Source organism: Macaca nemestrina, chromosome 6 (genome assembly GCF_043159975.1).
Source record: "Macaca nemestrina isolate mMacNem1 chromosome 6, mMacNem.hap1, whole genome shotgun sequence".
Lineage (NCBI taxonomy): Eukaryota > Metazoa > Chordata > Mammalia > Primates > Cercopithecidae > Macaca > Macaca nemestrina.
In genome coordinates, this window is record NC_092130.1 from 1,058,542 (window position 1) to 1,086,035 (window position 27,494).

The window sequence follows — 27,494 nt, forward strand, 5'->3', positions numbered from 1 at the left end:
AAAATTCTGGAACTGAAATGCACAATGACTGAAAAGAAAAATTTACTAGAGACGGGTTTTCACCGTGTTGACCAGGCTGGTCTTGAACTTCTGATCTCAGGTGGTCCACCTGCCTCGATCTCCCAAAGTGCTGGGATTACAGGCATGAGCTACTGCGCCCAGCCCAATTTTTTTTTTTTTTTTTTTTTTTTTTTTTTTTGGAGACGGAGTCTCGCTCTGTCGCCCAGGCTGGAGTGCAGTGGCCGGATCTCAGCTCGCTGCAAGCTCCGCCTCCCGGGTTTACGCCATTCTCCTGCCTCAGCCTCCCGAGTAGCTGGGACTACAGGCACCCGCCACCGCGCCCGGCTGGTTTTTTTTATTTTTTAGTAGAGACGGGGTTTCATCGTGTCAGCCAGGATGGTCTCGATCTCCTGACCTCGTGATCCGCCCGTCTCGGCCTCCCAAAGTGCTGGGATTACAGGCTTGAGCCACCGCGCCCGACCGCAATTTTTTTTTTTTTTTTTGAGACAGAGTCTCTCTGTGTCGCCCAGGCTGGAGCGCAGTGGTGTGAACTCGGCTCACTGCAACCCCCACCTCCCAGGTTCAAGAGATTCTCCTGCCTCAGTCTCCCAGGTAGCTGGGACTACAGGTATCCAACACCAAGCCCAGCAAATTTTTTTTTTTTTTTTTTTTTTTTTAGTAGAGACAGAGTTTCACTATGTTGGTCAGGCTGGTTTTGAACTCCTGACCTTGCAATCCACTTGCCTCAGCCTCCCAAAGTGCTGGGATTACAGGTGTGAGCCACCGCTCCCGGTCAACACAATTATTTTTTATTCTTATTTTTATTTTTATTTTTGAGATGGAGTATTGCTCTGTTGCCCAGGTTGGAGTACAGTGGCCTGATCTCGGCTCACTGCAAGCTCCGCCTCCCGGGTTCGCACCATTCTCCTCCCTCAGCCTCCTGAATAGCTGGGACTACAGGCACCCGCCACCACACCTGGCTAATTTTTTGTATTTTCAGTAGAGACGGGGTTTCACCGTGTTAGCCAGGATGGTCTTGATCTCCTGACCTCGTGATCTGCCCGCCTTGGTCTCCCAAAGTGCTGGGATTACAGGCTTGGGCCACCGTGCCCGGCCACAGTAAACAAAATTTTTAAATGACAGAAGTAAGTCCCTCTAGGCCGGGCGCGGTGGCTCACGCCTGTAATCCCAGCACTTTGGGAGGCCGAGGTGGGCGGATCACAAGGTCAGGAGATCGAGACCATGGTGAAACCCCGTCTCTACTAAAAATACAAAAAATTAGCCGGGCGCAGGGGCGGGCGCCTGTAGTCCCAGCTACTCGGGAGGCTGCGGCAGGAGAATGGCGGGAACCCGGGAGGCGGAGCTTGCAGCGAGCTGAGATTGCGCCACTGCACTCCAGCCTGGGCGACAGAGCGAGACTCCGTCTCAAAAAAAAAAAAAAAAAAAAAAAAAAGAAGTAAGTCCCTCTTTATCAGTAATTAAATGTAAAAGATTTTTTTGAGACGGAGTCTCGCTGTGTTGCCCGGGCTGGAGTGCAGTGGCCGGATCTCAGCTCACTGCAAGCTCCGCCTCCCAGGTTCATGCCATTCTCCTGTCTCAGCCTCCCGAGTAGCTGGGACTACAGGCACCCGCCACCTAGCCCAGCTAGTTTTTTGTAGTTTTTAGTAGAGACGGGGTTTCACCGTGTTCGCCAGGATGGTCTCGATCTCCTGACCTTGTGATCCGCCCGTCTCGGCCTCCCAAAGTGCTGGGATTACAGGCTTGAGCCACTGCGCCCGGCCAAATGTAAAAGATTAAACGCTGCAATCGAAAGAGACTGAAAGAAAGGGTAAAAACATGATCCAATTATACACTGTCTACAAGACACTCACTTTAGATCCAAAGATACCAATAATTTGAAAGTGAAAAGATGGAACAGGATATTCCACAGAAATGGTAACCGAAAGTTTGCTGGTTGGCTATACTGATATCAAACAAAATAAACTTTGAGTCAAACATTGTTACAAGAGACAAAGAAGTACATTAGATGTTGATTAAAATAATAATATTAATAATAATAATAAATGTGGCTGGGCATGGTGGCTCGTGCCTGCAATTTCAACAATTTGGGAGGCCGAGGCAGGCGAATCACTTGAGCCCAGGAGTTCAACACCAGCTTGGGCAACATGGCGAAACCCTGTCTCTAAGAAAAATACAAAAAAAAATCAGCTGGATATGCTGGTGCACACCTGCAGTCCCAGCCAGTCGGGGGTGCTGAGGAGGAAGGATCACTTGTGCCTGGGAGGTCAAGGCTGCAGTGAGCCATGAGTGCACCACTGCTCTCCAGTCTGGGTGACAGAATCAGACCCTGTCTCAAAAAAAAAAAAAAAAAAAAAAAAAGAGTAAGTACATCAAGAATATACAACATTTACAAATATATACACCCAGTAACTGAGTCCCAGAATATATGAAGAAGCAAACGTCGGCAGAACTGAAGGGAGAAGTGGACAGTTTACAATAATACTTGCAGAATTCAATACCCTACTCACATTAATAAATAGATCAACCAGACAGAAGATAAATAAGGAAATAGAGAACTTTAAAACACAGCAAACCAAGTAGATCTAACAGGCATATACAGAGCAATCCACCCGATTACAACAGAATATACATTCTTCTCAGGGGCACATGGCACATTCTCCAGGATACAACATATGTTAGGATACAAAGTAAGCCTCAAAAGATTTTAAAAGGTACATATCATACAAAATATCTTCTCCAACCAGAACAGGATGTAGTTAGAAATCAATAACAGAAGGAAAACTGGAAAATTCACAGATTTATGGAAATTACACACTTTTAAACAATGAATGGATCAAAGAAGAAATCGCAAGGGAAGTTAGGAAACAGACACAAAGGGAAAAAAACACAACACACCAAAACTTACGGATGGAGCCAAAGCCGTGCTAAGAGGGAAAGTTTATAGCAATAAACATTTAGATCCTTTTAATCTCAAATCAACAACAATGTGATCATTTAAATAAGTGGGAAAAGGACAAACTAAATTCAAAGCTAGCAGAAGGAAAAGATTAAAGCTGAGATAAATAAAATAGAGAATAGAAAAATCACAGAGAAAAATCAACAAAACCAAAAATTAGTTCTTCAAAATTATCAACAAAATCACAAACTTTAGCCGGATGGGCTAAGGAAAAACGGGAGAAGAATTACATTACTAAAATCAGAAATGAAAGTGAGGCCATCAGTACCAATTTTACAGAATAAAAAGGATTATGCAAGAGCAACATAAGTAATTGTACAGCAACAAATTGGATAACACAGATGAAATGGACAAATTCCTAGAAACACAGAATTAACCAAGACTAAACCACGAAGAAATAGAAAATCTGAACAGACCTATAGTAAGAAAATTGAATCAGTAATCGAAAATCTTCTAACAAAGAAAAGTTCTAGACCTGATGGCTTTGCCAGTGAATACTACCAAACATTTAAAGAAGAATTAATACCAATCCTATTCTAACTTTCCCAGGAAATTGTAGAAGAAACACTTCCTAACACATTCTACGAGGCCCGCATGACCCACACCAAAGCCAAAGACACTTCAGGAAAACTACAAACCAATATCCCTTACAAACCTTGTTTTGTAAGGATGCAAAAATCCTCAACAAGCCAGGCACTGTGGCTCACACCTATAATCTCAGCACTTTGGGAGGCCGGGGGCGGGGGGGCGGTGGATCAATTGAGGTCAGGGGTTCGAGACCCACCTGGCCAACATGGTGAAACCCCTCTCTACTAAAAATACAAAAATTAGCTGGGCGTGGTGGCACACACCTGTAGTCCCAGCTACTTTGGAGGCTGAGGCAAGGGAATTGCTTGAACCCGGGAGGAGGAAGTTGCAGTGAGCTGGGATCGCACCACTGTCCTCCAGCCTGAGGGACAGAGCAAGACTCTGCCTTAAAAAAAAAAAAAAACTCAAGAAAATACTGGCAAACTTAATTCAGCAGCATATTAAAGAGACTATACATCATGACCATGTAAGATTTATTGCTGGATTTGTAACCATAGTTCAACATGACCAGGCACCGTGGTTCATGCCTGCAATCCCAGCACTTTGGGAGGACAACACAGGAGGATGGCTGGAGCCCGGGAGTTCAAGACCATCCTGGGCAACATAGCAAGACCCTGTCTCTACAAGATAAACCTTTAAAAACAGGACACACTTTGGCTATGTGGACTCTTTTTTTGGTTCCATATTAATTTTAGGGTTGTTTTTTCTATTTATGTGAGGAATGATGGTGGTATTTGGATGGGAGTTGTATTGAATTTGTGGATTGCTTTTGGCAGTATGGTCATTTTCACAATATTGATTCTACCCATCCATGAGCATGGCATGTGTTTCCATTTGTGTCGTCTATGATTTCTTTCAGCAGTGTTTTGCAGTTTTCCTTGTGTAGAGATCTTTCACCTCCTTGCTTAGGTATATTCCTAAGTGTTTTATTTTATTTTATTTTATTTATTTTATTGTTGAAGCTATTGTAAAAGGGGTTGAGTTCTTGCTTTGTCAGGTTGGTTGATGTTCATGTACAGCAGAGCTGCTAATTTTGTTTGGGGGAGGGCGCGGGGTGGCGGTGGGGGGAGCGGGGCGCGGGGGGCGGCGGCGGGGGAGGGGGGCGGCGGCGGGGGAGCAGGGTGGGGATTGGGGGGTGGGGGAGCAGGGTGGGGGGCGGCGGTTGGGGAGCAGGGTGAGGACTGGGGGGTGGGGGAGCAGGGTGGGGGGCGGCGGTTGGGGAGCAGGGTGGGGACTGGGGGGTGGGGGAGCAGGGTGGGGGGCGGCGGTGGGGGAGCGGGGTGGGGGGCGTTGGTGGGGGAGCGGGGTGAGCGAAGACTCTGATAGAGGGAAATTAGGGGCTTCCTGCGGGCAGAGCAGGCTCCTTAGTATAAGAAGGCGGGAGGGAGGTCGGTGCAGGTTCTTTTCCACCCCACGCCCTCCACTTCCCAAGCTGCAAGGCGGTGCCCTTGGTTCCTTCTCGCCCTTGCACCACCGTCCAGCAAGAAGGCGACAGAAACCAGGTGCAGGCAGGAGGGGCGGGCAGTCATGGGAAAAACCACAACAGGTGAGCTCCGCCCGGCTCCGGCGCACGTACGAGGCCACCCTACGGCGGAGCGGCCGCGGCGCAGGGAAGGAGCCGCGCGGGTGCCCGGACCGGCCGCTGAGCCTCGCGGCGCCTCCACCTCAGGCCTTAGCACCTGCGGCCGCTCCGCGGTTCCCGGGCTGGGCCGCTGTGGCCGCTGTGGCCGCTGTGGCTGCTGTTCCGCGGGCGCAGCACGCGCCTCTCCACGTGGCCTGGAGTTATTTTTAACGGGTATAGAGCTTCAATTTTGCAAGATGGAAAGAGCTCTGAAGATATGGATGGGGGTGACGTTAGCACAACAATGTGATCCTACTTAATGCCGCTGAGTTGTATACTTAAAAACGGTTAAGACGGTACATTCCGTGAGTATTTTAAATTTTTAAAATAAGAAATAGGAACTTAAACAAATTAAGAAGCAAAAAACAACCCCATTTAAAAGTGGGCAAAGGACAGGAAAAGACACTTTTCAAAAGAAGACATACAGGTAACAAGCATATGAAAAAAATCCTGGGCATCACTAATCACTCCAGCCTGGGGGACAGAACAAGATCCTGTCACTAAAAAACAACAGAGGTCAAATGTCAGATCTATTTAAGAATAACTAAGGCCGGGCACGGTGGCTCACACCTGTAATCCCAGCACTTTGGGAGGCCGAGGCGGGCAGATCACGAGGTCAGGAGTTCAAGACCAGCCCGGCCAACATAGTGAAACCCCGTCTCTACTAAAAATACAAAATTTAGCCGGGTGTGATGGCAGCGCCTGTAATCCCAGCTACTCAGGAGGTTGAGGCAGGAGAATCGCTTGAACCCGGGAGGTGGAGGTTGTGGTGAGCCAAGATCCCGCCACTCCGTCTAAAAATAAATAAATGAATAGGCCGGGCGAGGCGGCTCATGCATGTAATCCCAGCACTTTGGAAAGCCGAGGCAGGCGGATTACAAGGTCAGGAGTTTGAGACCAGCCTGACCAACATGGTGAAACCCCGTCTCTACTAAAAATGCAAAAATTAGCCGGGCATGGTGGTGCGTACCTGTAGTCCCAGCTACTCAGGAGGCTGAGGCAGGAGAATGGCTTGAACCCAGGAGGTGGAGGTTGCAGTGAGCCGAGATAGCGACACTGCACTCCAGGCTAGGCGACAGACTCAGACTCCATCGAGGTCAGGAGATCGAGACCATCCTGGCTAACACAGTGAAACCCGTCTCTACTAAGAAAAATACAAAAAATTAGCCAGGCGTGGTGGCGGGTGCCCGTAGCCTCAGCTATGCGGGAGGCTGAGGCAGGAGAATGGTGTGAACCCGGGAGGCGAAGCTTGCAATGAGACAAGATCACGCCACTGCACTCCAGCCTGGGCGACAGCGCGAGACTCTGTCTCAAAATAAAATAAAATAAAATAAAATAAAGGTACAATAGTTGCCAAAGGATACATTGCATAAAAAGACATTAAGTGCAGCATCAAAACCATAAAACCTGGGAGGAGGAAGAGTAAAAATGGAGAGTTTCTGTATGAGATTAAAATTAAGCTATTACCATCTTAAATTAACTTGTTATACATATAAGATGTTTTACGTAAGCCTCAGGGTCATCACAGAGTAATCACAAAGCAAAAGCCTATAACAGGCAACCAAAAAATAAAAAGGAAAGAACCAAACCGTACCACAGTAGAAAGCTGTCAAACCACAGAGGAGGAAAACAGAAGATCTACACAACTAGAAAACCATTTAACAAAATGGCAGGAGTAAGTACAGGCCTATCAATAACAACCTAAAATAGAAATGGATTAAATTATCTAAACGATGTCGAGGAGCTGAATAAATAAAAAGGCAAGACCCAGTTATATGCTGCCCAAGCTCAGCTGTCAGAACACACGTAGACCAAAAGTGAAGGGATAGAAAGAGATATTCTTTGCAAATGGAAACCAAAAGAGGAGAAGAGTGGTTATACTTAGATCAAATAGACTTGAAGTCAAAAACTGTAAAAAGACACAGACAAGGTCATTATATTATGACAAAGGAGTCCATTCAGAAAAAGGATATCACAATTATAAATATAAATGTACCCAATACCAGAGCACCCAAATGTAGAAAGCCAACATTAGCAGATTTAAAGGGAGAAACAAGCTGCACCACGATAATAGTAGGGACTTCGACACCCCACTTCCAGCAGTGGGCAGATGATCCCAAGAGAAAATCAATAAAAAACACTGGAGTGAAACCTAAACTCTAGACCAAACGGACATGACTGGTATTTACAGAACATTTCATCCAACAGCTGCAGAATACACATTCTTTTTTTTTTTGAGATGAAGTCTTGCCTTGTCGCCCGGGCTGGAGTGCAATGGCCTCCCGGGTTCAAGCAGTTCTCCTGCCTCAGCCTCCCGAGTAGCTGGGATTACAGACTCACACCATCACACCCAGCTAATTTTTTTTTTTTTTTTTTTTTTTTTTTTTTTTGAGATAGAGTCTCCCTCTGTCTCCCAGGCTGGAATGCAGTGGCGCAATCTCGGCTCACTGCAAGCTCCACCTCCCGGGATCACCCTATTCTCCTGCCTCAGCCTCCAGAGTAGCTAGGACTACAGACGCCACCACCACGCCCGGCTCATTTTTTTTTTTTTTTTTGTATTTTTAGTAGAAATGGGGTTTCACCGTGTTAGCCAGGATGGTCTCGATCTGCTGACCTTGTGATCTGCCTGCCTCGGCCTCCCAAAAGTGCTGGGATTACAGGTGTGAGCCACCGCCCCGGCTAGTTTTTCGCATCTTTAGTAGAGATGGGGTTTCACCATGTTGGTAAGGCTGGTCTCGAACTCCTGACCTTGTGATCTGCCTGCCTCACCCTCCCAAAGTGCTGGGATTACAGACGTGAGCCACCGCCCCTGGCCAGAATACACGTTCTTTTTCTTTCTTTCTTTCTTTCTTTGAGACAGAGTCTTGCTTTGTCCCCCAGCCTGGAGTGCGGTGGTGCAATCTCGGCTCACTGCAACCTCTGCCTCCGGAGTTCAAGCCACTCTCCTGCCTCAGCCTCCTGAGTAGCTGGGACTACAGGCGCCAGCCACCATGCCTTGCTATTTTTTTTTTTTTTTTTTTTTTTTGTATTTTCAGTAGAGACGGGGTTTCGCCGAATACACATTCTTCTTGTCAGCACATAAACATTCTCCAGGATACACCATATCTTAGGTCACAAAATAAGTATCAACAAATTCTAGCAAATTGAAATCAGATCAAGTATCTTTGCTGACCACACTGGAATAAAACTAGAAAATCAATAATAAGAGAATTTTGGAAACTGTACAAATAGGTGGAAATTAAACATGTTCCTCAATGACCAATGGTCAAAGGAGAAATTAAGAGGGTAATTTAAAATTTTATTGAAACACACCAAAACCTAAGTGTTGCTGCAAAAGCAATACTAAGAGGGAAGTTTGTAACAATAAGCTTCTACATAAAAAAAAAAAATAGAAAGATTTCAGATAAACAACCTAACAGTACACCTCAAAATAACAAGAACAAACCAGACCCAAAATTAGTAAAAAGAAAAGACATAATAAAGATCAGAGCAGAAATAAACAAAATGGAGATAATTTTTTAGAAGATCAATGAAACAAAAAGTTTCCTTTTCACAAGATAAATGAAACTGACAAACCATTAGCTAGACTAATTTAAAAAATATGGAGGAGGCTGGGCACAGTGGCTCATGCCTGTAATCCCAACACTTTGGGAGGCCAAAGCGGGCAAATTACCTGAGGTCAGGAGTTCAAGACCAGCCTGACCAACATGGCGAAACCCCATCTCTACAAAAAATACAGAATTAGCCGGATGTGGTGCCGCATGCCTGTAATCCCAGCTACTCAGCAGGCTGAGGCAGGAGAATCACTTGAACCCGGGAGCCAGAGGTTGCAGTGAGCCGAGATCGCGCCATTGCACTCCAACCTGGGCAACAAGAGCGAAACTCTGTCTCAAAAAAAAATAATAATAAAAAATAAAATAAAATTTATGTTCTTTCAGTCCTTCCACGTTCCTCTGCCTGCTTTGTTCTAGCCACACTGGCAGTTGATTAGATGGGGGCCACCCACACTGAGGGTGGGTCTGCCTCTCCCAATTCACTCACTCAGATGTTAATCTCCTTTGACATTTGACAACACTCTCACAGACACACCAGGAACAATACTTTGCATCCTTCAATCCAACCAAGCTGACATTCAATATTAATCATCACATATATTAAAAATAAAAATGAAGAGATATTTCATGTTTATACATTAAAAGAAAGTTGATTTGCCCCAAATTGGCCATCGATTAATTGCAACTCTAATCAAAATCCCAGCATATCATACATGTGTGGAAACTGATTAAAAATAAGTCTAAAATTTAAATGAAAATTCAACTTGTGAAAAATTGCAAAGTCACTTTTGAGGAACAGGTTGGAAGGACTTACACTTCCAGATATGTAGATTTTTATATAACTAAAGTAATGAAGATATGGTAGTATTGAAACCAATTCAATAGTCCCATAGATAGGTTTTTTTTTTTTTTTGGATAAATATATAAATGGATGCTTCTGGTCTTAAAGCTTGAGCCTTATATTTGTTTTAGCTGAGTTCCTTCCTCAGGAAACAACCTTCAGTCTTCTCAAAAAAAAGCATTAAAGAACTGAAAATCACCAGATCTCCACATCCAGACAATGAGATGCTAGACCCTTCATTCATCATGATTGCTTCCTTGCCCCTCTTTAGTTTGTTTTGTTACACATTGTGTCATTTCTTCCTTGCTATATAAACCCCTAGTTTTAGTTGGTCAGGGAGATGGATTTGTCAGCCACAGCACCTGATTAAAACGTTCCTCCTTGACAATATACTTGTCTCCTCTGTCACTGGCTTTCTCTGTGTGGTGGGTGGCCAGACCTAGACTGAACCTCTGATGTTTTGGTGACAGTATCAGTACAAAAATAGGCAAAGCCCAGGAAATGAGCCATCAGTGTAGATCGTTAATTTGTGACTGAGGTGGAACTAGAGAAAAGAGTAGAAAGAATGACCTTCTCATAATGGTCATGGGACAGCAAGATATCCCATGGGGTGAAAGACAGAAACTCGACACATACTCCTACTTCACCCTACACAGAAAAGGCAATTACTGGGCCCATAGGTCTAAATATGAAAGAAAAAAAATAAAATTTATAAATGATAAAAAGTAAATATCTTCATGACATCAAGATAGAGAACGGTTTCTTTAAAAGAACACAAGGTCGGGCACGGTGGCTCACGCCTATAATCACAGCACTTTGGGAGGCTGAGGAGGGCAGATTACCTGAGGTCAGGAGTTCAAGATCAGCCTGGCCAACATGACAAAACCCCATCTCTACTAAAAATACAAAATTTAGCCAGGCGTGGTGGCACACACCTGTAATCCCAGCTACTCGGGAGTCTGAGGCAGATGAATCGCTTGAACCCAGGAGGCAGAGGTTGTAGCGAACCAAGGTCTCGCCACTGCACTCCAGCCTGGGCAACAGAGCAAGGCTCCATCACAAACAAAAAATAATAATAATAAAATAATAAAAGAACACAAATAACACCAACCACAAAGAAACTAATTCATAAGGGTGCTGTGTTAAAATTAAAATCTTCTGTCTTAACCCCGCCTCCCAAATAGAGACCATTAAGGAAGTGAAAAGTCAGACACTGAATGAGAGAGGATATTTGTAGCACGATGTCCTCAAGTACCTTTTCCACAGTATCTGCCATCCCATGCTGTTCTGCGTGCGACCTTGCCTCCCTCTAATAATCGTGGGGAGCATGTCCCCTAGGCAGGCTGTGACTTCTTTAAGACTATCTAGTTTCCACCTAGTTCTCTTGGATAGTCACTCTGGGGCAGCCACCTGCCACACAAGAACTTCACCTAGCGTGGGGTTGCCATGCTGGAAAGACAGTGAATGCGCGCACTGGTTGGCAGCCCCAGCTGAGCTTCCGGGCAACAGCCACTCCAACCACCAGGCATCCAACCTAGCTAAGTAAGCCCTTGTCAAATTCCTGACTCTCAAAAGCATGAGCAAAATGAAATAGCTGCTGCTTTGCCCCACAACATCTTGGAGTACTTCGTTACACAGCAATAAGAAAGGAACTAACAACAGACTCATATCCAGAATATATAAGGAACTCCTACAAATCAATAAGAAAAAGACAGATGGGGAGTGGTAGTTAAGGAGCAAAAGACTTGAAATCTACATGGCCAATTATAAAAATGTGCTCAACCTCAAGGGTAATTAAAGAAAAGCTAATAGATCAGGCATGGTGGCTCACCTCTGTTAATCCCAGCACTTTGGGAGGCTGAGGCGGGTGGATCACCTGAGGTCAGGAGTTTGAGACCAGCCTGGCCAACATAGTGAAACCCCGTCTCTACTAAAAATACAAAAATTAGCTGGGTGTGGCGGCAGGCACCTGTAATCCCAGCTACTCCAGAGGCTGAGGCAGGAGAATTGCTTGAACCCGGGAGGAGGAAGTTGCAGCGAGTCAGGATGGCGCCATTGCACTCCAACCTGGGAACAGAGTGAGGCTCTGTTTCAAAAAAAAAAAAAAAAAGGCTAATGAAACCACAATGAGATGCCAATGCAAACCGACTAGAATGGCCACATTTTAAAAACCAAACCTGAAATACTGTGGGTAAAGGTGTGCGGCAACGGTAACTGCTTACACTGCTAGGAACATGCAAAATAGTACAAATAACTTGAAAAACTACTTGGCACTGGCTACCAAAGCAGAAGACAGCATATGTACACCAGGAAACATATACAAGAGTGTTGTGGCAAAAGTTGGAAACTAGTAACCACTCAAACTTCCATTAATAGTAGATGGACAGGCCAGGCGCATTGGCTGACACCTATGATCCCGGCACTCTGGGAGGCCGAGGTGGGCGGATCACGAGGTCAGGAGATCGACACCATCCTGGCTAACACAGTAAAATCCCGTCTCTACTAAATATACAAAAAAATTAGCCAGGGGTGGCGGCGGGCACCTGTAGTCCCAGCTACTCAGGTGCTACTCGGGAGGCTGAGGCAGGAGAATGGCATGAATCCAGGAGGCGGAGCTTTCAGTGAACCGAGATCTCGCCACTGCACTCCAGCCTGGGCAACGAGCAAGACTCCATCTCAAAAAAAAAAAAAAAAAAAAAAAAAAAGGAGATGGACAAATTGTGGTGTATCATACTGTGGAAAACTATGAAGTTACAAAAATGAGCAAAATATAGGTTATCATATCAATATAGATGAATCCCACTAATGGTGTTGAGCAAAAGAATATCAATGGTACGAATGCATTGAGATAAAGTGAAAAAAAAAAAACATGCAAAATGTGAGCTAAACAGTAGGGACACATAAACACACAGACAGGAGTAATAGACACTGGAGACTCCAAAAGCAGAGAGGGAGGGAAAGGGGCAAGGGCTGAAAAATCACCTTTTGGGTAGAGTGTCTACTGTTCAGGTGATGGGTACACTAAAAGCTCAGACTTCACCTGTACACAATATATGAATTAAGAAGTCTGCACTTATGTCCTCTAAGTATACTTTAAAATTTTAAAAGCATATTCTGGCCAGATGCGGCAGCTCATGCCTGTCATCCCAGCACTCTGGGAGGCTGAGGCAGGCAGATCACTTGTGCCCAGGAGTTCAAGACCAGCTTGGGCAACATGGCGAAAACCCATCTATGCAAAAAATTCACAGGGCATGTGGCGCACACCTGTGGTCCCAGCTACTTGGGAGGCTGAGGTGGGAGGATCATTTGAGCCTGGTGGGGGGTTCAAGGCTGCAGTGAGCAGAGATCACGCCACTGCACTCCAGCCTGGGTGACAAAGTGAGACCCTGTCTTAAAAAAAAAAAAAAAAAAAAAAGGATATTCTGGGCCAGACACAGTGGTTCACGTCTATAATCCCAGCACTTTGGGAGGCTGAGGTGGGCGGATCACGAGGTCACAAGTTCGAGACCAGCCTGGCCAACATGTTTAAACCCCCATCTCTACTAAAAATACAAAAATTAGCCGGGTGTGGTGGCAGGTTCCTGTAATCCCAGCTACTCAGGAGGCTGAGGTGGGAGAATCTCTTGACCCGGGAGGCGGAGGTTGCAGTGAGGTGAGATCGTCCCACTGCGCTCCAGCCTGGGCAGCAAGAGAGACTTCGTCTGAGGGGGAAAAAAAGTATATTCTGAAAAGAAAAAAAAGCAAAACATATATTTTGGTGATAAAATGATAAAGAAAAGCAGGGAAATGATAATGCCAGGGTAGTGGCCATGTTTGGGGGTTAGTGAGGGGTCTGTGATGGGTGGTGAGGGGATGTGGGGATGTCATTCTATGTCCCTTGGCCTGGGGAATGGAAACGCAGATGTTTGCTGCTTTAAAATTCAGGTTTATAATATGCTGATATATTATGTACTTTCCATAAGTGTGTTACATCTCATAATAAATCTTTCAAAGCTAAAAAAAAATCAATATATGATTGATAACTACCTAACTTCATGTATCATTTGGTTACCTAGTTTCCCCAACCTTATTTATTAAATTTTCTAAACTATCCTCACTGATTTGCGATTCCAGCTTAATAATATAGCCAATTCTTACCTGGGTTTGAGAGAGCTAGTAGTGGTTATTGAAAATCTACTCTTGCTTTTTGGCGAGGATGAACGGACTTTGGGGGGCGGGGTGGGGGATGGAAAATGTGAATGAAACGAAAAGCAGGGAGGGAGGATGAGACAGTCATGGTCGTGGGCTTTATTATTAAACAGGAAAAATCTAGAGACAAACTGAAAAGAGAACGGAAGTCTGTGAGAGGGTTGCCAAGTCAGAAAGCAAAAGCAAAGTGTCGCTTTATTAAAAAGGTGGGGGCGGGTCCTGATTGAGCTGAGAACAAAACATTTGGGGGGGTTCTAAAGCTTGGAGGCCAGGCCTGCAGGGTGGGGGTCGGTTATCCCGGGTGTCCCGCTCAAGGGTGCAGCTTCCATCGGCACTGTGCATCGCCACTGTGCAGGTAGTTAAAGACTGCTGGACGGGTTTTGTTTGCTTTTTTTTTGTTGTTTTTTTGAGGCGGAGTCTTGCTCTGGCTCCCAGACTGGAGTGCAGTGGCTCGATCTCGGCTCACTGCAACCTCCTTCTCCCGGGTTCAAGCGATTCCCCTGCCTCAGTCCCCCGAGTAGCTGGGATTACAGGCGCGCACAACCAAGCTCGGCTTATTATTTTATTTATTTATTTGTTTATTTTTGAGACTGGGTTTCCCTATGTTGCCCAGGCTGGCGCCAATATTTTCAAAGATTTAACATACTGCTATTTTTACATGTACTGCTTTTTTGCTTACTCTGGATTTTATCGATGGAAAGAAAGGACAGAAAAGGGCGCGTGCCGCATTTTGTGCCCCTTGCCCACCAGGCTCCATTCCCTCCGGAGCGCACACCGAGGCCGTCTGCGTTACCCGCGTCCCCGCGCCCGGAGCCGCCCAGGAGGGGGCCCGGACCCCGCGGTGCAGAGCGCGCACTGCTCGGGTGGACCGGACGCCCCGCGGCGGGCTGGGAGGGACGGGGGGGAAGGGGGGGCGCGGGGGCGGCCTGAATCCCTGGCCCGCCTCCCCGGGTCCCCGCCCCGCCCCGCCCCGGGCCAGCCTGCGCCCGCGCCGACACTTTCAGCCCCGAGCCGCGGCCGCTCAGGTCGGACCCACGCGCAGCGGCCGGAGATGCAGCGGAGCGCCGCGCTGTGCCTGCGACTGGGGCTCTGCCTGGGGCTCCTAGACGGTGAGCGCGGGGCCGCCGGGGAGGGGGCCGGCCGGGGAGGGGGACCGCGCACCTGGGGCGGGCGCTGAGACCGCTCCGACGGGGACGGGCGGGGGACACGGTGGCCCCGGTGCGCGGACGCCTGAGGGAGCACGGCGCTCGGGGCCCGGGACCGCGGGATGAGGAAAGGGCGGGCGGGGACTGCAGCCGGGTCAGGGCCAGGGCGGCCGGGCCGCGCCTCGGCGCAGGGTTCGCCCTCCCGGCCCCGAATCGGCTTCTCCGTGGGTGGCTCCGGGTCCTCCAGCCGGGCCCCGTCGGGCTGCGCGCTGAGCCTGGATCCTTCGTGCCCTTCCTCGCTTCCCCGCGGGGTCTCTGCGCCGCGCCGCTGGCCCGACCCACGCGCACCGGAGATCCCGGCCATCCCGGCCCCAGACCGGGTGCGCACTTCCCGACGCCCGACGTCTCCGCTCGCGGGCGGTCCCCCAGAGGGCGCTCGAGCCGGGCTTCCACCTCCCGCGGCCGCGGCTGCAGCGCAGGGGCCGGGACTCCCGTGCGCAGGAGGCTGACAGGTGCAGGTGCAGGTGCAGGTGCAGGTGCGCGCTGGGACCTCAGAGGAATCTTGAGGAGGCGAATCGGGGGCTGTCAGCGCGGCAGAAGGGGCGGAAGGCCAGGGGTCCCCGGATTTGAGGGGACAGGGGCCTTGAAGGCCGGCTGAGGAGCAGAGGCCCCCGCGGGAGGGTCCCCTGCCCAGGAGAGGCGGGGTTCGGTTTGTGTTGGGAATGTGGCTCTGGCGGGGAGGGACCCAGACCTGAGGCGGAGGCGGAGGGGTTGGAGAGAGGGATTGGGGGGGATGAGGGAGGGGCAGAGGGAGTGGATGGAGATGTCAGGATAGGGAGTGGATGGAGATGTCAGGATAGGGAGTGGATGGCGATGTCAGGATAGGGAGTGGATGGCGATGTCAGGATAGGGAGTGGATGGCGATGTCAGGGAGGAAGCTGAGAAGATGAGCTGGGAGTCCACACGGAGCTGGTGTCTCTGGAAATCAAAGGGTGGAAGGGCGGGGTCAGGGGTTCCAGTGTCTGAAAGGGGAGTGCCGGGAGCTATGAAGCCAGCGATGGGGACCTCACCATTTCTGCACGCCATAGGAATTAAATACTGGCTTTACATGCTTGTAATTCTCACAGGGAGTGTCAGACTCATTTTACACATGGAGAAGCTTAGAGCAAGGACGTGTGTCACTTCCCCAAGATCCCCAGGAGGCCCAAAGGAAGCCCGACAAAGCCTGCCTTCTGCCCACCACCTGTATGTCCACGGGCTGAAGGGCAGAGGCCAGGAGAGGGGACAGGTCTGGCTCAACCAGGGGAGGAGGGAGGAGAACATCTGTCTGGGCCCCTGAGTCGGGCAGGTCAGATCAGGGTGCTGCCGTTGGCCCTCCTGGACCCAGCCCAGGACCAGGCTCTCACAGGTGCTCAGGATGTATTTGTGAGTGGCTGTCAGAGCTTGGTTGGACTGCAGGGCTGTAGAATGGGAGACACTTAACCCAGAGGAGACATGGGATGGGCGCCTGAGTGCAGTGTCTGAGGCTGAGCTGAGGACCTGGAGAGGGAGCAGAGAGACCCAGGAGGGGACCCTGGAGGAGGGGCCCAGAAGGCAAGGGGGCTTCCAGGGAACATTCTGCAGGTCTGAGGAGAACCGGGAGAGGCCAGTGTCCTGTGCTCCCGGCTGGAGCACGGCGGGATGTGGGGTGAAGGGTGGCGAGGCCATTTTCTGCAGTGGGTGCAGTGACTTAGCGACCCAGTTATGAAGAGGAGAGAGGTCGTAAGTGGGGGCCCCATGGAGAGGGGTGTCCTGGGCTGGACCTGGGTTTGGCTGGTGGGGAGATGGCAATAGAGACTGAGGTCATCCCTCCCTAAGCCCTGCACCTTGCTCTATCCCCTGCTAGGCTGAAGACCCCGGGAGCCCCCAGCTTGGTGGGGGATGCCATGGCGGGAGCACAAGCCCTCAGCTGCAGTCGGGTGTCAGAGCAGCTGGGTGGGAGCAGGCCGGAAGCCTGAGCACCCTGAAGCTGACCCCTTAAACGTGTGCTGTTGGTCATAGAACTGGACTTGTCCTGCCTCCCCCGTAAAGTCATTTCTGTGTGACCTGGGCCCCCTCCTTTCCCCTCCTTGCACCTCAGTTTCCCCAAACATAACCATGGCATACGCTGGCAAGCACCGGGGTTGTGTGGGTTGTGTGTGCTTGGGCTGGACTCCAAGACTCGGTTTCCTGCTTCAGTTCCACAGTCTTGCCCTGGTGGAGAGGGTAGGTCGCAGATGTCTCTTGGGGCTTCGTCTAGAGAGAGGCCATTGGCACCTCTGCACGGTGGCTGCCAGCTTAGGGACATGCCAGAGCAGGGTCTGCTGGGCATCTGGAGTGGCCTGGTCTCGGGACGTTTGCCCTTGCTGTGAGCTGAGTCACACAGGCCCAGGACTGGACAGATGTGTGGCCCAGGGATGCAAGTCAGTGCAGGCAGGATGTGGGGACCAGGCCCCCTTTACTTGTGCCTGGGGACCTTCTGCTGCAGCTCAGGGCTCTGAGGACTCGAATGCGGGTGCTGTTCCCTCCTCCACCAGGCCTGTGGCACAGAGCCAGTGTAGCTAAAGGGGTCCTGTGCCCTCCCAGAGCGGCCCCACGTGGCTGGGCCCAGACAGGGTGTGAGGTGTGATGTGTGGTCTGTCTGGTGAATTCTCCACCGTGACCCCCAGCAGTGGCACCCCGACCCAGGGAAGGAGCCTGCAGTTCTATGCAAGACCCCAGCATAGTGCCTGTCCAGGGTGGCCCAGGGAGGACGTGGACCTGGCCCCATCCCGCAGGGGTTTCTTGTGCCTTGCAGCGACACAGACATGCCATCAGACGTCTATCGCCCAGGGATGAAAGTGTTCAGGGGCCCTGGTGAGGCCCAGCTGGTGGCTGTAAGCTGCACAGGAAGGCAGTGTCGCTTCCAGCTAAGGCTTCCTGGTGGGGTCTGCAGAACTCCAGGACAGGGAATTCCAAACAGGGCAAAGAACCCCGTGAAGGCTCAGAGGCAGGCAAGTCCAGATGGTGAATGTGGCCAAGTGAGTCGTCCGGTGAGGCTAGAGTCTGGGAGGAGTGGATGGGAGGTAGGGGAGATGAGGCTGGAGACGGGGCAGCGCCAGCAGCAAGGAGGCTGGTGTCCAGGGGAGACAGGAACTGCAAGTGGATAACCCAGGGGATAAACTGGGGTGGAGGCAGGCAGCAGCTGGGGATGGTGGGGACAGAGGAAGTCTCAGGTCTCTGGCTTCAAGGATAGTTTATCAAAGAAGACCCTGGAAGAGGAGCAGGGCCTCGGGGTGGAGGTGTCCAGCGGGATTTCCTGGGAGGCCTCAGCTGCTGCAGCCAGCCAGATAAGGAAGGAGGAAAGTTGGGAGCACTTGAGTGTGATGGGGCAGAGGGGAATGGGGGAACCCAGGGAAATTAAGTGAAGTCAGCTGCAAGGGGAGGTTCTTCTCTGTGTCTGGCTCACTCCCCTCCTGCTGTCTTTTGGGTATTTTCCTCCACAGGGCAGTTTTCTCTCCGCCAAGGAGTAGCCTGTGCCCCACGTTCCTCTGAGATGCGCCTCAGAGTTGGGGGTGGGCAGGGAGAAGCGTCTGGAGAGCCTCTCACACCCCCTAGACTCTCAGCAAGATTCAGTCAATGTGTCCAGCTGGAGCCGGGGATTCCTGAGTTTCGATCCTTTTCAGACACTGGCTTCCTCTGGAATCCGGGTTTTCCGGTCACACTGAGGAGACAAGTCTGGAGCAGGAAGGTGCGGGCATTCATTCCCGGTGGGGGAGCAGGGGCCAGCCCTGGCCAGGCTGCACGGGGCTCACCGCAGGCACACTCCCGGCCCCGTCTGAGGCCCGCAGCACCCTAGCCTGCAGCCAGGCCCGGGCAGATCCAGGTGGTGAGTCGGGGAGCCCCGCCACGTGGCCAGCGAGGTCAGCAGGGGTTCATGGGAAAGGACTTGTCGGCCACAGGAGAGGACATCCTGCTGCGTTTCCCTCTTCCTGCGGCAGGAGCTGGTGGCCCCGATTTAGCAGCACTGGGGGGCCACCTCTGCGCCAGCTGGGTTGTCTGATAACGCCGCTCGTCCTGCCGGCCAGCAAGCAGAGCCCTGACCCCACAGAAGCCAGGGAAACTGCGTGGCAAAGCGGGCTGCCCCACGGCAATCCTGTGCTGGGAGCTCAGCATCTGCTCAGGCCCCCTCCTCCTGCTCTCCACCCCCACGGGGTACTCAGGCAGCCCATGCTCCCCGCGGGTCCAGCCCCTCTCAACCTCATCGCCACTCCCTGCTTCCAGCATCTTCCAGAAATTTGTCTCCATTCTGCCCCAAAGGGACTGCCATAAAATACGAATCTGAGCCTTCAGGCCCCCCCCCCGCCCCCACTCACCCACAAGATAAGCACCAGCTTCTTGGGCTCGTGGTACCGGCCCTTCCTGCTGGAGTCCCAGGCTGTCCCTAGCCCCACGTCCACCCAGCCTACACTCACTGCACACACCAGCCCTGGCACCATGGCCTTTCACCCGTTCTGGACACGCCCTTTGGGAGCCTGCTGGGAACTCCGGGCAGACAGGGTGCTAACGGGCCTTCCAGGGCAGGTGAGGGCTTCGTTCCCGCTCAGTGTGCCTCTGGGAGCACAAAATTCAGACTCTCAGGTGGGTTTAGGGGAAGCCCTTATCACCACCCAGCTCAACACACTGGCCTCAAAGCTCCTCTAAATTCTACCAAATGGAGATGGATTTGTTTGAAGCAGCAAGCGTGCACACGCACACAGATGTGGAGTGTCCGGCAGCGAGCCACACCTCAGTGTGAAAAGGTTTCTCAGATTGCTTCACAGCAGGACGTGTACAGGTTTTAACCTTGTCACACAGACATTATTCTTATTATTTTGGAGATTCGAAAATTAAGGCTACAAGAGTGAAACGGCTTTCTAGATAATAGATGGCTTATTTCAGGGAGGTAATAGGTGTCTGGTATCTGGTTCTAAATAGCACAGGGGCCAAGGGGGAAAGAAGGGGCAGGAAAGAAGGGGCAGGCACACAGGCCGCTGTCCACGTTCTCCAGGGAATGCCCTAGAGGGCTGGGCAGATGGCCTCTTCAATTTCTAACCACCTCATGGCCATTTTTACTTTGCTGTCCCAGAGACTTTCCGAAGTAGCATGTCGCAGACAGTTCCCCCAGGCCCACCATTCGCCCGGCATGCCCCTCTGTGCACAGCCTCTCCACCCTCCCGGTACCCTGTGCCCTCTTCCCCCTCACCCCCACTCCTGCCCACACATCCTATGGTGTCTTTTTGTCCCTTGGATCCTCAAAGTCAGCCACGGGTAAATTGCTGACCAAGTCCAATGCTGGGAATGCCACTGCGAAAAGAGAAACAGAAGCCCTTGTCTTGAACTAACCCGGTGAAACCCCGTCTCTACTAAAAATACAAAAAATTAGCCGGGCATGGTGGTGGGCGCCTGTAGTCCCAGCTACTCGGGAGGCAGGAGAATGGTGGGAACCCGGGAGGCGGAGCTTGCAGTGAGCCGAGATCGTGCCACTGCACTCCAGCCTGGGCGACAGAGCGAGACTCCATCTCAAAAAAAAAAAAAAAGAGTTTGAGAGCCTGGCCAACATGGTGAAACCCTGTCTCTACTAAAAATAGAAAAATTAGCTGGGTGTGGTGGCAGGCGCCTGTAATCCCAGCTACTCGGGAGGCTGAGGCAGGAGAACTGTTTGAACCCGGGAGGCCGAGGTTTCAGTGAGCCGAGATGGTGCCACTGCACTCCAACCTGGGCAATAGGGCGAGACTCCATCTCAAAAATAATAAAAAGAAAGAAAGAACTGTTAAAAGTGGTAATGAGCCAGCAGAACTATGGAAAAGTCCATGGAACTATGGAAAAGTGCAGGAGTCCTGGGTGGGGAGCCTTAGTGTGAGATGCTGAAGCAGCACAGGACCTCAGACGGCAGAGGTAGGGAGGGACTGTTCCAGATCTATGGCACGTGGAGGTCTGGAGCCGCACTGGTTGGGTGGCAAGGAGGCAAAGGAGGCGCCAGATTCTGCCCATAAGCAGCAGAGAGGCAGGGGATGGTTTTAGGCAGGAGAGGGACTTGTGTTCTGGAAAGATCTTTTGACCTCTGAGCAAGGACTGGGCCAGTGGGGAGACACTGGTACTGCGATCTGGGGAGAGCCGTTGAGGCTGGCCAGCAGTGGGGTGGGGAGGAGGGAGAGTGGAGCGACAGCAGCCCTGGAATGCCCGGGAGGGGCTCTGCGGCCAGAAGGCATCCATACCAAGGTGTGGTCAGGATGGCGAGGAGAGGTGGGGGCGGGGGCCTGGCACTCCCAGCCACCCCACCCGTGGTGCCCTCCTCCTGGGCCAGCAAGCTCCTACTCAGTCTGCAGAGCCCATTTCAGCTCAGAATGGAGGCAACTTGGTGGCCTGTTGGCTGTGGGGGATGAGCGAGGTCAGGAATGTCTGGTGGGTGAGCATCACTCCAACAGCCAGCCTAGTGGGAGGGAGAGCGGCGTTTCCAGCACTGATGGAAGAGATGATTACATTTTGTAAAATGCAGAAATGCAAAGTATAGACATCTGTAGGACAAACAGTAGCTTCCCGTAGTCCTGTCTTCCCAAGACAATCTTTTAATGGTCATGTATTTTGGAGCACGTTAGCCTCTGTGTGCTAGCTTCCTATCTGGACAGTGGCAATATGGAGGCTGCTGCAGGGGTGTGAAGGCGTGTGGAATGCACATGTGCTTAGAGCTGTGTGCACACGGACAGTGCTCAGTGCCTGCTGTTATTGTTGTGGCAGGAGGTATTGGGAAAGCAGACTTTGGAGAATTTGCCATCGGTGTATGGATACTCTTTATCATTACTGTGTGGGTGCCTCCTTCTCCACATTCTTGCCAGCGCTGGGAATTCCCTTTTTTTGTGGTACTTGCTCCTCTGGCAGGTGCACAGTTGTGAGCTCCGTGCCTCCAGTCATCCTCCCCAGTGTTGGATGTGGGCTGGGCTCGAGGGCTGGGTCCTCCAGGACTGGAGCCTAGGAGAGCTGTCAGGGAGGGTGGGAGCACAGAGTGGAGCTGAAGTCCCCCGGTGTGCCACCATCGCGAGAGAGAGTAAGTCCAGCGAGCAGGACAGCAGCCCGAGGCTGGCTGGGGACCTGGGTCTGCTTCCACGGCCTCATCACCCTCACCATGCTCCATCTGCTCCATCTACTTGAGGACCCGAAGTCACGGGCACTCTGGCCTGTGTGCCCTCCTCCTGGGCCAGCAGGCTACAATGCCCCTTTCAACTCCCATGAATCCTCTCCCACCAGCGAGGCTTGCCCCCCTTGCTCTGAAGACAACACAGGGTCAGAGTGAAACAGCAGCTGTAGCAAACCAAGCATTCAGGAGGCAGGTGAGAGCAGAGAGATCCGTGTGCATGAACCAGACACAGCGTATTCTTTCTTTTTTTTTTTTTTTTTTTTTTTTGACACAGAGTCTCACTCTGTTGCCCAGGCTGGAGTACAGTGGCGCGATCTCGGCTCACTGAAACTTCCGCCTCCTGGGTCCAAGTGATTCTCCTGCCTCAGCCTCTCAAGTAGCTGGGACTACAGGTGCCCACCACCATGCCCAGCTAATTTTTGTATTTTTAGTAGAGATGGGGTTTCACCATGTTGGCCAGGATGGTCTCAATCTCTTGACCTCATGATCCGTCCGCCTTGGCCTCCCAAAGTGCTGGGATTCCAGGCGTGAGCCACGCGCCCGGCCGACGGTTTATTCTTAACCATGTTGTTTGTGGTCTGTAGCTCCCAGTGATCTTGGGGCCGATGCATCTCTCGCAAGTGGGAAAACTGGGGCTTGGAGAGAGGAAATGATTTGCCCGAGACCATACAGCAGACAGCAGAAGTGTGGGGTGCCCAACCCGGCGTGTGGGCTCAGCTCTCAGGCCTGCAGGATGTGCAGTGAGGACCAACAGCCCCTTCAGCTCTGGAGGCACAGGGGCTGCTGGCCAGGTTAGCGGGGGTCACCAGACAGGACGCTCCTGCCGCCTCCCCCCAGGTCTCTGCAGAGGCCTGGCCCCAGGAGTGAAGAAAGAAGGTTCAGGTGACCCTCTCTGCCCAGCCCCAGCTCAGCCAGCAGCTCCATTGCTCCCCACCAGCTCCCTCCACTCTGCAGCCTGGCTTCTGGCTGCCTTGTCCTGCTGGACTCAGCTGCCCAGAGAGTGTGTGTCCAGCCAGCAGGCCTGCCACACAGCCCCTGTCTTCCCAAGCACCCCAGGGAGAGGGAGAAGCGGGGCCGGGCCCAGGGTGGCCACAGCAGGGCCATGCTCTCTGCCAATGCAGAGGGGCCCCAAGCTCATGGATAATCCCAGTGCCATCCTTGTGCCAGCTGTGCTGGGCCTGGGGACAGAGCCATGGGCTGATGACACCCCAGCCCAGGAGCCGCTTGATGACACAGATCCTCCACATGCTGTGGGTCAGGGCCAGAGTGGGGATGACATGCTCAGCTGGGGGCAGCAGGGCAAGCCTCACGGGCCCTGGAACTGGGGCCACAGTTTGCCGGGCACGGAGGGAGAGGGAGGACAGAGGACACAGCCCAGCCGGGCAGGGAGGAGGCTGTTGGAGAGCAGGGGCCCGGGAGGCTGGCGCTCAGGGTGGTAGTTGAGAGAGATGGCAGGGCGAGAGCGGGGCAGGGCTGCAAGGATGCGGCTAGTTCTACCCTCACTTTCTCATGCCAGCCCCCTCACCTCTGCACTAGGAGCTGGGCCCAGCCATGCCCTGTGGACTCAGCCATCATTCTGAGGGCAGCTCCCAGAAACCAACTAAGGCCAGCCCTCACCCACGCTGCCCTGTAGAGAGGGCCGGGACCCTGTCCCACCAGGATGTGGCACAGCCAGCCCATCTCAGTCCCATCCTGGTGGGCCCAGAGAGGATCTGATGAGAAAACAGGGATTCTGTACGGAGCAAGGGATGCAGGACACGCAGGTGTGGAGCTGCAGGAGGGCCCAGCTCACACATCATGGGAGGAAAGCAAGGCTGGCTCTGCCAGCAGCTCTCACTGGGCTGGGCTGGGCTTTCCCTCCGTTTTCAGGAAAGAAGCTTTTGAAAAAAACGGCATCATTAGCTTAAAGGGCTTTGCCTGCAGCCAACCAGGGCGTGAAGCCAGATGGAGGCCAGGCTCCAAGGAGGGGTGTGATGGAGGCCACTGGGGCACAGGACCAGGCAGCCATGTGCCTCCTACATGGGCCTTCCTGCCTGTGGGGATCTCTGAGGCTTCAGACTAGGGGCTAGGAGGAAGGCCGGGCTGGGGTCTGGCCTGAGCCTTTGCCCCCGGCCTTTGGAGGGGAGCCTGGTCCTGGGGCAGGGACCATCCTGGACTCAGCCAGACTGGGTTCCCGCATGGCTGCCTGCTTCTGTGAGGCCTGGAGCCTCAGTTTCCTCACTCGCTGACCTGGCTGTTGAGCCCTCCCTCCCAGGCTGCTGTGAGGATCCAATGAGGCAGTCGCAGTCGGCCGGCTGCCCGCCGCCTTGCTCATTGCCAGCGCCTAACCCAGGGGACATTTCCCCACCCTGCCTGGCCCTCGCGGAGGGGTGCCAGCACTTCCCGGGGGGGGTGCAGGACCCTCCTGTGCCGCTCTCACGCCCGCCACGCCTGTGGCTGACGCCAAGACCCCATGGGCCAAGGCCGGAGGGTGTCCTGGGGCTGCGGACAGCACAGAGGAGAGGAGGTGTGCACTCTGGCCTTGCTGACCTCCGCCCGGTGCCTGCCCCCACCATGCTGCTGCAGGCTTGGGGGCCAGGGCTTTGCGGGGCCTTGGGGAAGGAAGAAGCCAGTTCCCGGGCCAGGAACAGGAAGGCAGGGGGAGCGCGGCAGAGGCCAGGATGACAGTGCTTCCTGCTGCGGGAAGGGAAGGACGGCAGAGACAGACAGCGGCCAGGCAGGAAGGATGCGCCGCCTTCAGAGCTGCAGGTGGGGGCTGGGCAGTCACAGAGCCTCTGGACGTGGCAGCCTGCAGCCTGAATCTGCCCCGGGGAGCCCATTCTGTAAAACGGAAAGCATCTTTTCCAATGGAAAAGACTCTTTGTCAGGCTCTGACAAGAGTCTCTGAGGTCTCAGAGGTCTGTAGAGCCATCCATCCATCTACTTGCTATCCATCCAGCCATCTGACCATTCACCCATCCACCCTTCACCCATGTGCCCACCTTTCCACCATCCATGCTTCCATCCAGCCATTCAGTCATCCTTCCACCTGCCCATCCATCCATCCTTCTGTTCATCTACCCATCCATGCATCCTTCCATCTGTTGATCCATCTTTCTATCCACTCATCCATCCACCCATCCATCCATCTATCCATCCACTCATCTACCTGTCCATCCATCCATTCATCTGTCTGTCCATGCATCCACCCATCCATCCTTCTACTCACCCATCCATCCACCCACCCATCCACTCCTCCATCCATCCATCCACCCACCCACCCACCCTTCCACCTATCCACCTACCTACCCATCCAGCCATCTCTCCATCCACTCATCTACCTGTCCATCCATCCATTCATCTGTCTGTCCATGCATCCACTCATCTATCCTTCTACTCACCCATCCATCCACCCACCCATCCACTCCTCCATCCATCCATCCACCCACCCACCCACCCTTCCACCTATCCACCTACCTACCCATCCAGCCATCTCTCCATCCACTCATCTACCTGTCCATCCATCCATTCATCTGTCTGTCCATGCATCCACTCATCTATCCTTCTACTCACCCATCCATCCACCCACCCATCCACTCCTCCATCCATCCATCCACCCACCCACCCACCCTTCCACCTATCCACCTACCTACCCATCCAGCCATCTCTCCATCCACTCATCTACCTGTCCATCCATCCATTCATCTGTCTGTCCATGCATCCACTCATCTATCCTTCTACTCACCCATCCATCCACCCACCCACCCACCCTTCCACCTATCCACCTACCTACCCATCCATCCATCTACCCTTCCACCCATCTACCCACCTACCCACCCATCCATCCATACTTCTTCCATCCCTCCATTTTTTTTCATTCAATGAGTATTCACTGAGACTTTACTCTGTGCCGGCTGCTGTGGGAAGCATGGGGTGGGATAAAAAGGAGCTGTCTTGGTCCAATTGAAACTTACTGCCTAGTGGAGGACATGGACAGATATAGCTTAAACAAACACATAAATAAGTAATTCCAAGTTGTGACAGGAAGGATGCCGTAAGCAGCCGGGAGGCTAGGACGGAGCTGTTTTGTAGGGTGAGGAGGCCATGTCTAAGCTGAGTCCTGAGCGTGAGAAGTCAGCCTGAGGGCACAGAACAGTCTGGTGGCTGGAAACGTGAACGCGAAGGGGACGGACCACGAGGGTGTGGAGAGTCTGGCGGCTGGAAACGTGAACGCGAAGGGGACGAACCACGAGGGTGTGGAGAGTCTGGTGGCTGGAAACGTGAACGCGAAGGGGACGAACCACGAGGGTGTGGAGAGTCTGGTGGCTGGAAACGTGCACGCGAAGGGGACGAACCACGAGGGTGTGGAGAGAGGGGCAGGGACCAGGAGTTTGGATTTTCTTGGGAGTGCAGAGGAATCCAGTGCACTGACGAGACTGAAGCACAAGTGTGATCAGGCTTGTGCTTTTTCAAGTATTACTCACTGCAGGGAGCGGGGCCTAGAGGGAAGCCTGGAGGAGGACAAGAGAGGGCCCAGGAAACCACTCTGGGGTGCGTGCAGTTGTGTTGGCCCCAGTGGGAGAGCAGGGGCCGGCCCTGAGGTGTGTCCAGCCTGACAGGCTTCAGTGGTCTGTCAACGGATGGGCTGGGAGAGGATCTGGGGAGAGGGAGCTATGGAGGGAGGAGCCTTTGGTGGGGCTGGAGGGAGTGCGTGTCTGCAGTTTAGCATTGGAAACGCAGACTGCCGGTTGTCTGTGGGGTGTCCAAGTCCAGTGGGCAGCTGAATGCTTAAAAGTGAAGTTGCAAACAGTAGTCCTGGCTGCAGCTAGAGACCTGGGAGGTGTCTGGACTCCAGAGAGACGGTGGTGCCCAGCACTGTGTGTTGGGCAGAGGGGAGGTGGGGAGAGGTAGGTCACAGATGCTGCCCAGGGGAGAGCAAGTGCAGCTCCCTGCCCTGTGTGCCCACTAGGCCTGCAGCCTGGAGGTCATGGGAGGCCCCGCCCAGTGGCTCCATGAAGTGAGGGGGCTGCACCCCACTGGTGGATGAGGGGAGACCAGCAGAGGGGAATGAAGGGGGATAGGAAAAGGGGCAGTGGCTGGAAGAGAGTGTGGAACCAAGGGATTATTTTGTTTTGTTTTTAAGATGGGAGATGGGCCAGGCGTGGTGGCTTACACCTGTAATCCCAGCACTTTGGGAGGCCAAGGTGGGTGGATCACCTGAGGTTAGGAGTTTGAGACCAGCCTGATCAACATGGAGAAACCCCATCTCTACTAAAAATACAAAATTAACCGGGCGCGGTGGCGCATGCCTGTAATCCCAGCTACTCAGGAGATTGAGGCAGGAGAATCACTTGAACCCGGGAGGCGGAGGTTGCGGTGAGCCGAGACTGCGCCACTGCACTCCAGCCTGGGCAACAAGAGCGAAACTCC

General features: G+C 52.4%; 1 protein-coding gene across 2 annotated transcripts in view; it reads left to right on the forward strand.

Annotated features, from left to right (window-relative positions):
* Positions 1-5,365: 5,365 nt before the first annotated feature.
* The window catches only part of LOC105483981 (fms related receptor tyrosine kinase 4), a 56,253-nt gene continuing 34,124 nt past the window's right edge, over positions 5,366-27,494 (forward strand). Inside the window, exon 1 of one of the 2 annotated variants that reach the window (XM_071097969.1) lies at positions 5,366-5,491. Coding sequence is in view for 1 of the 2 variants with exons in the window: in XM_011745081.2 (XP_011743383.2) it covers positions 14,821-14,878 (58 nt within the window). In the remaining variant the exon portion in view is untranslated. Of the gene's footprint in view, positions 5,492-14,765; positions 14,879-27,494 lie in introns of those variants that run through there. The other variant, XM_011745081.2, reaches the window with a different exon arrangement.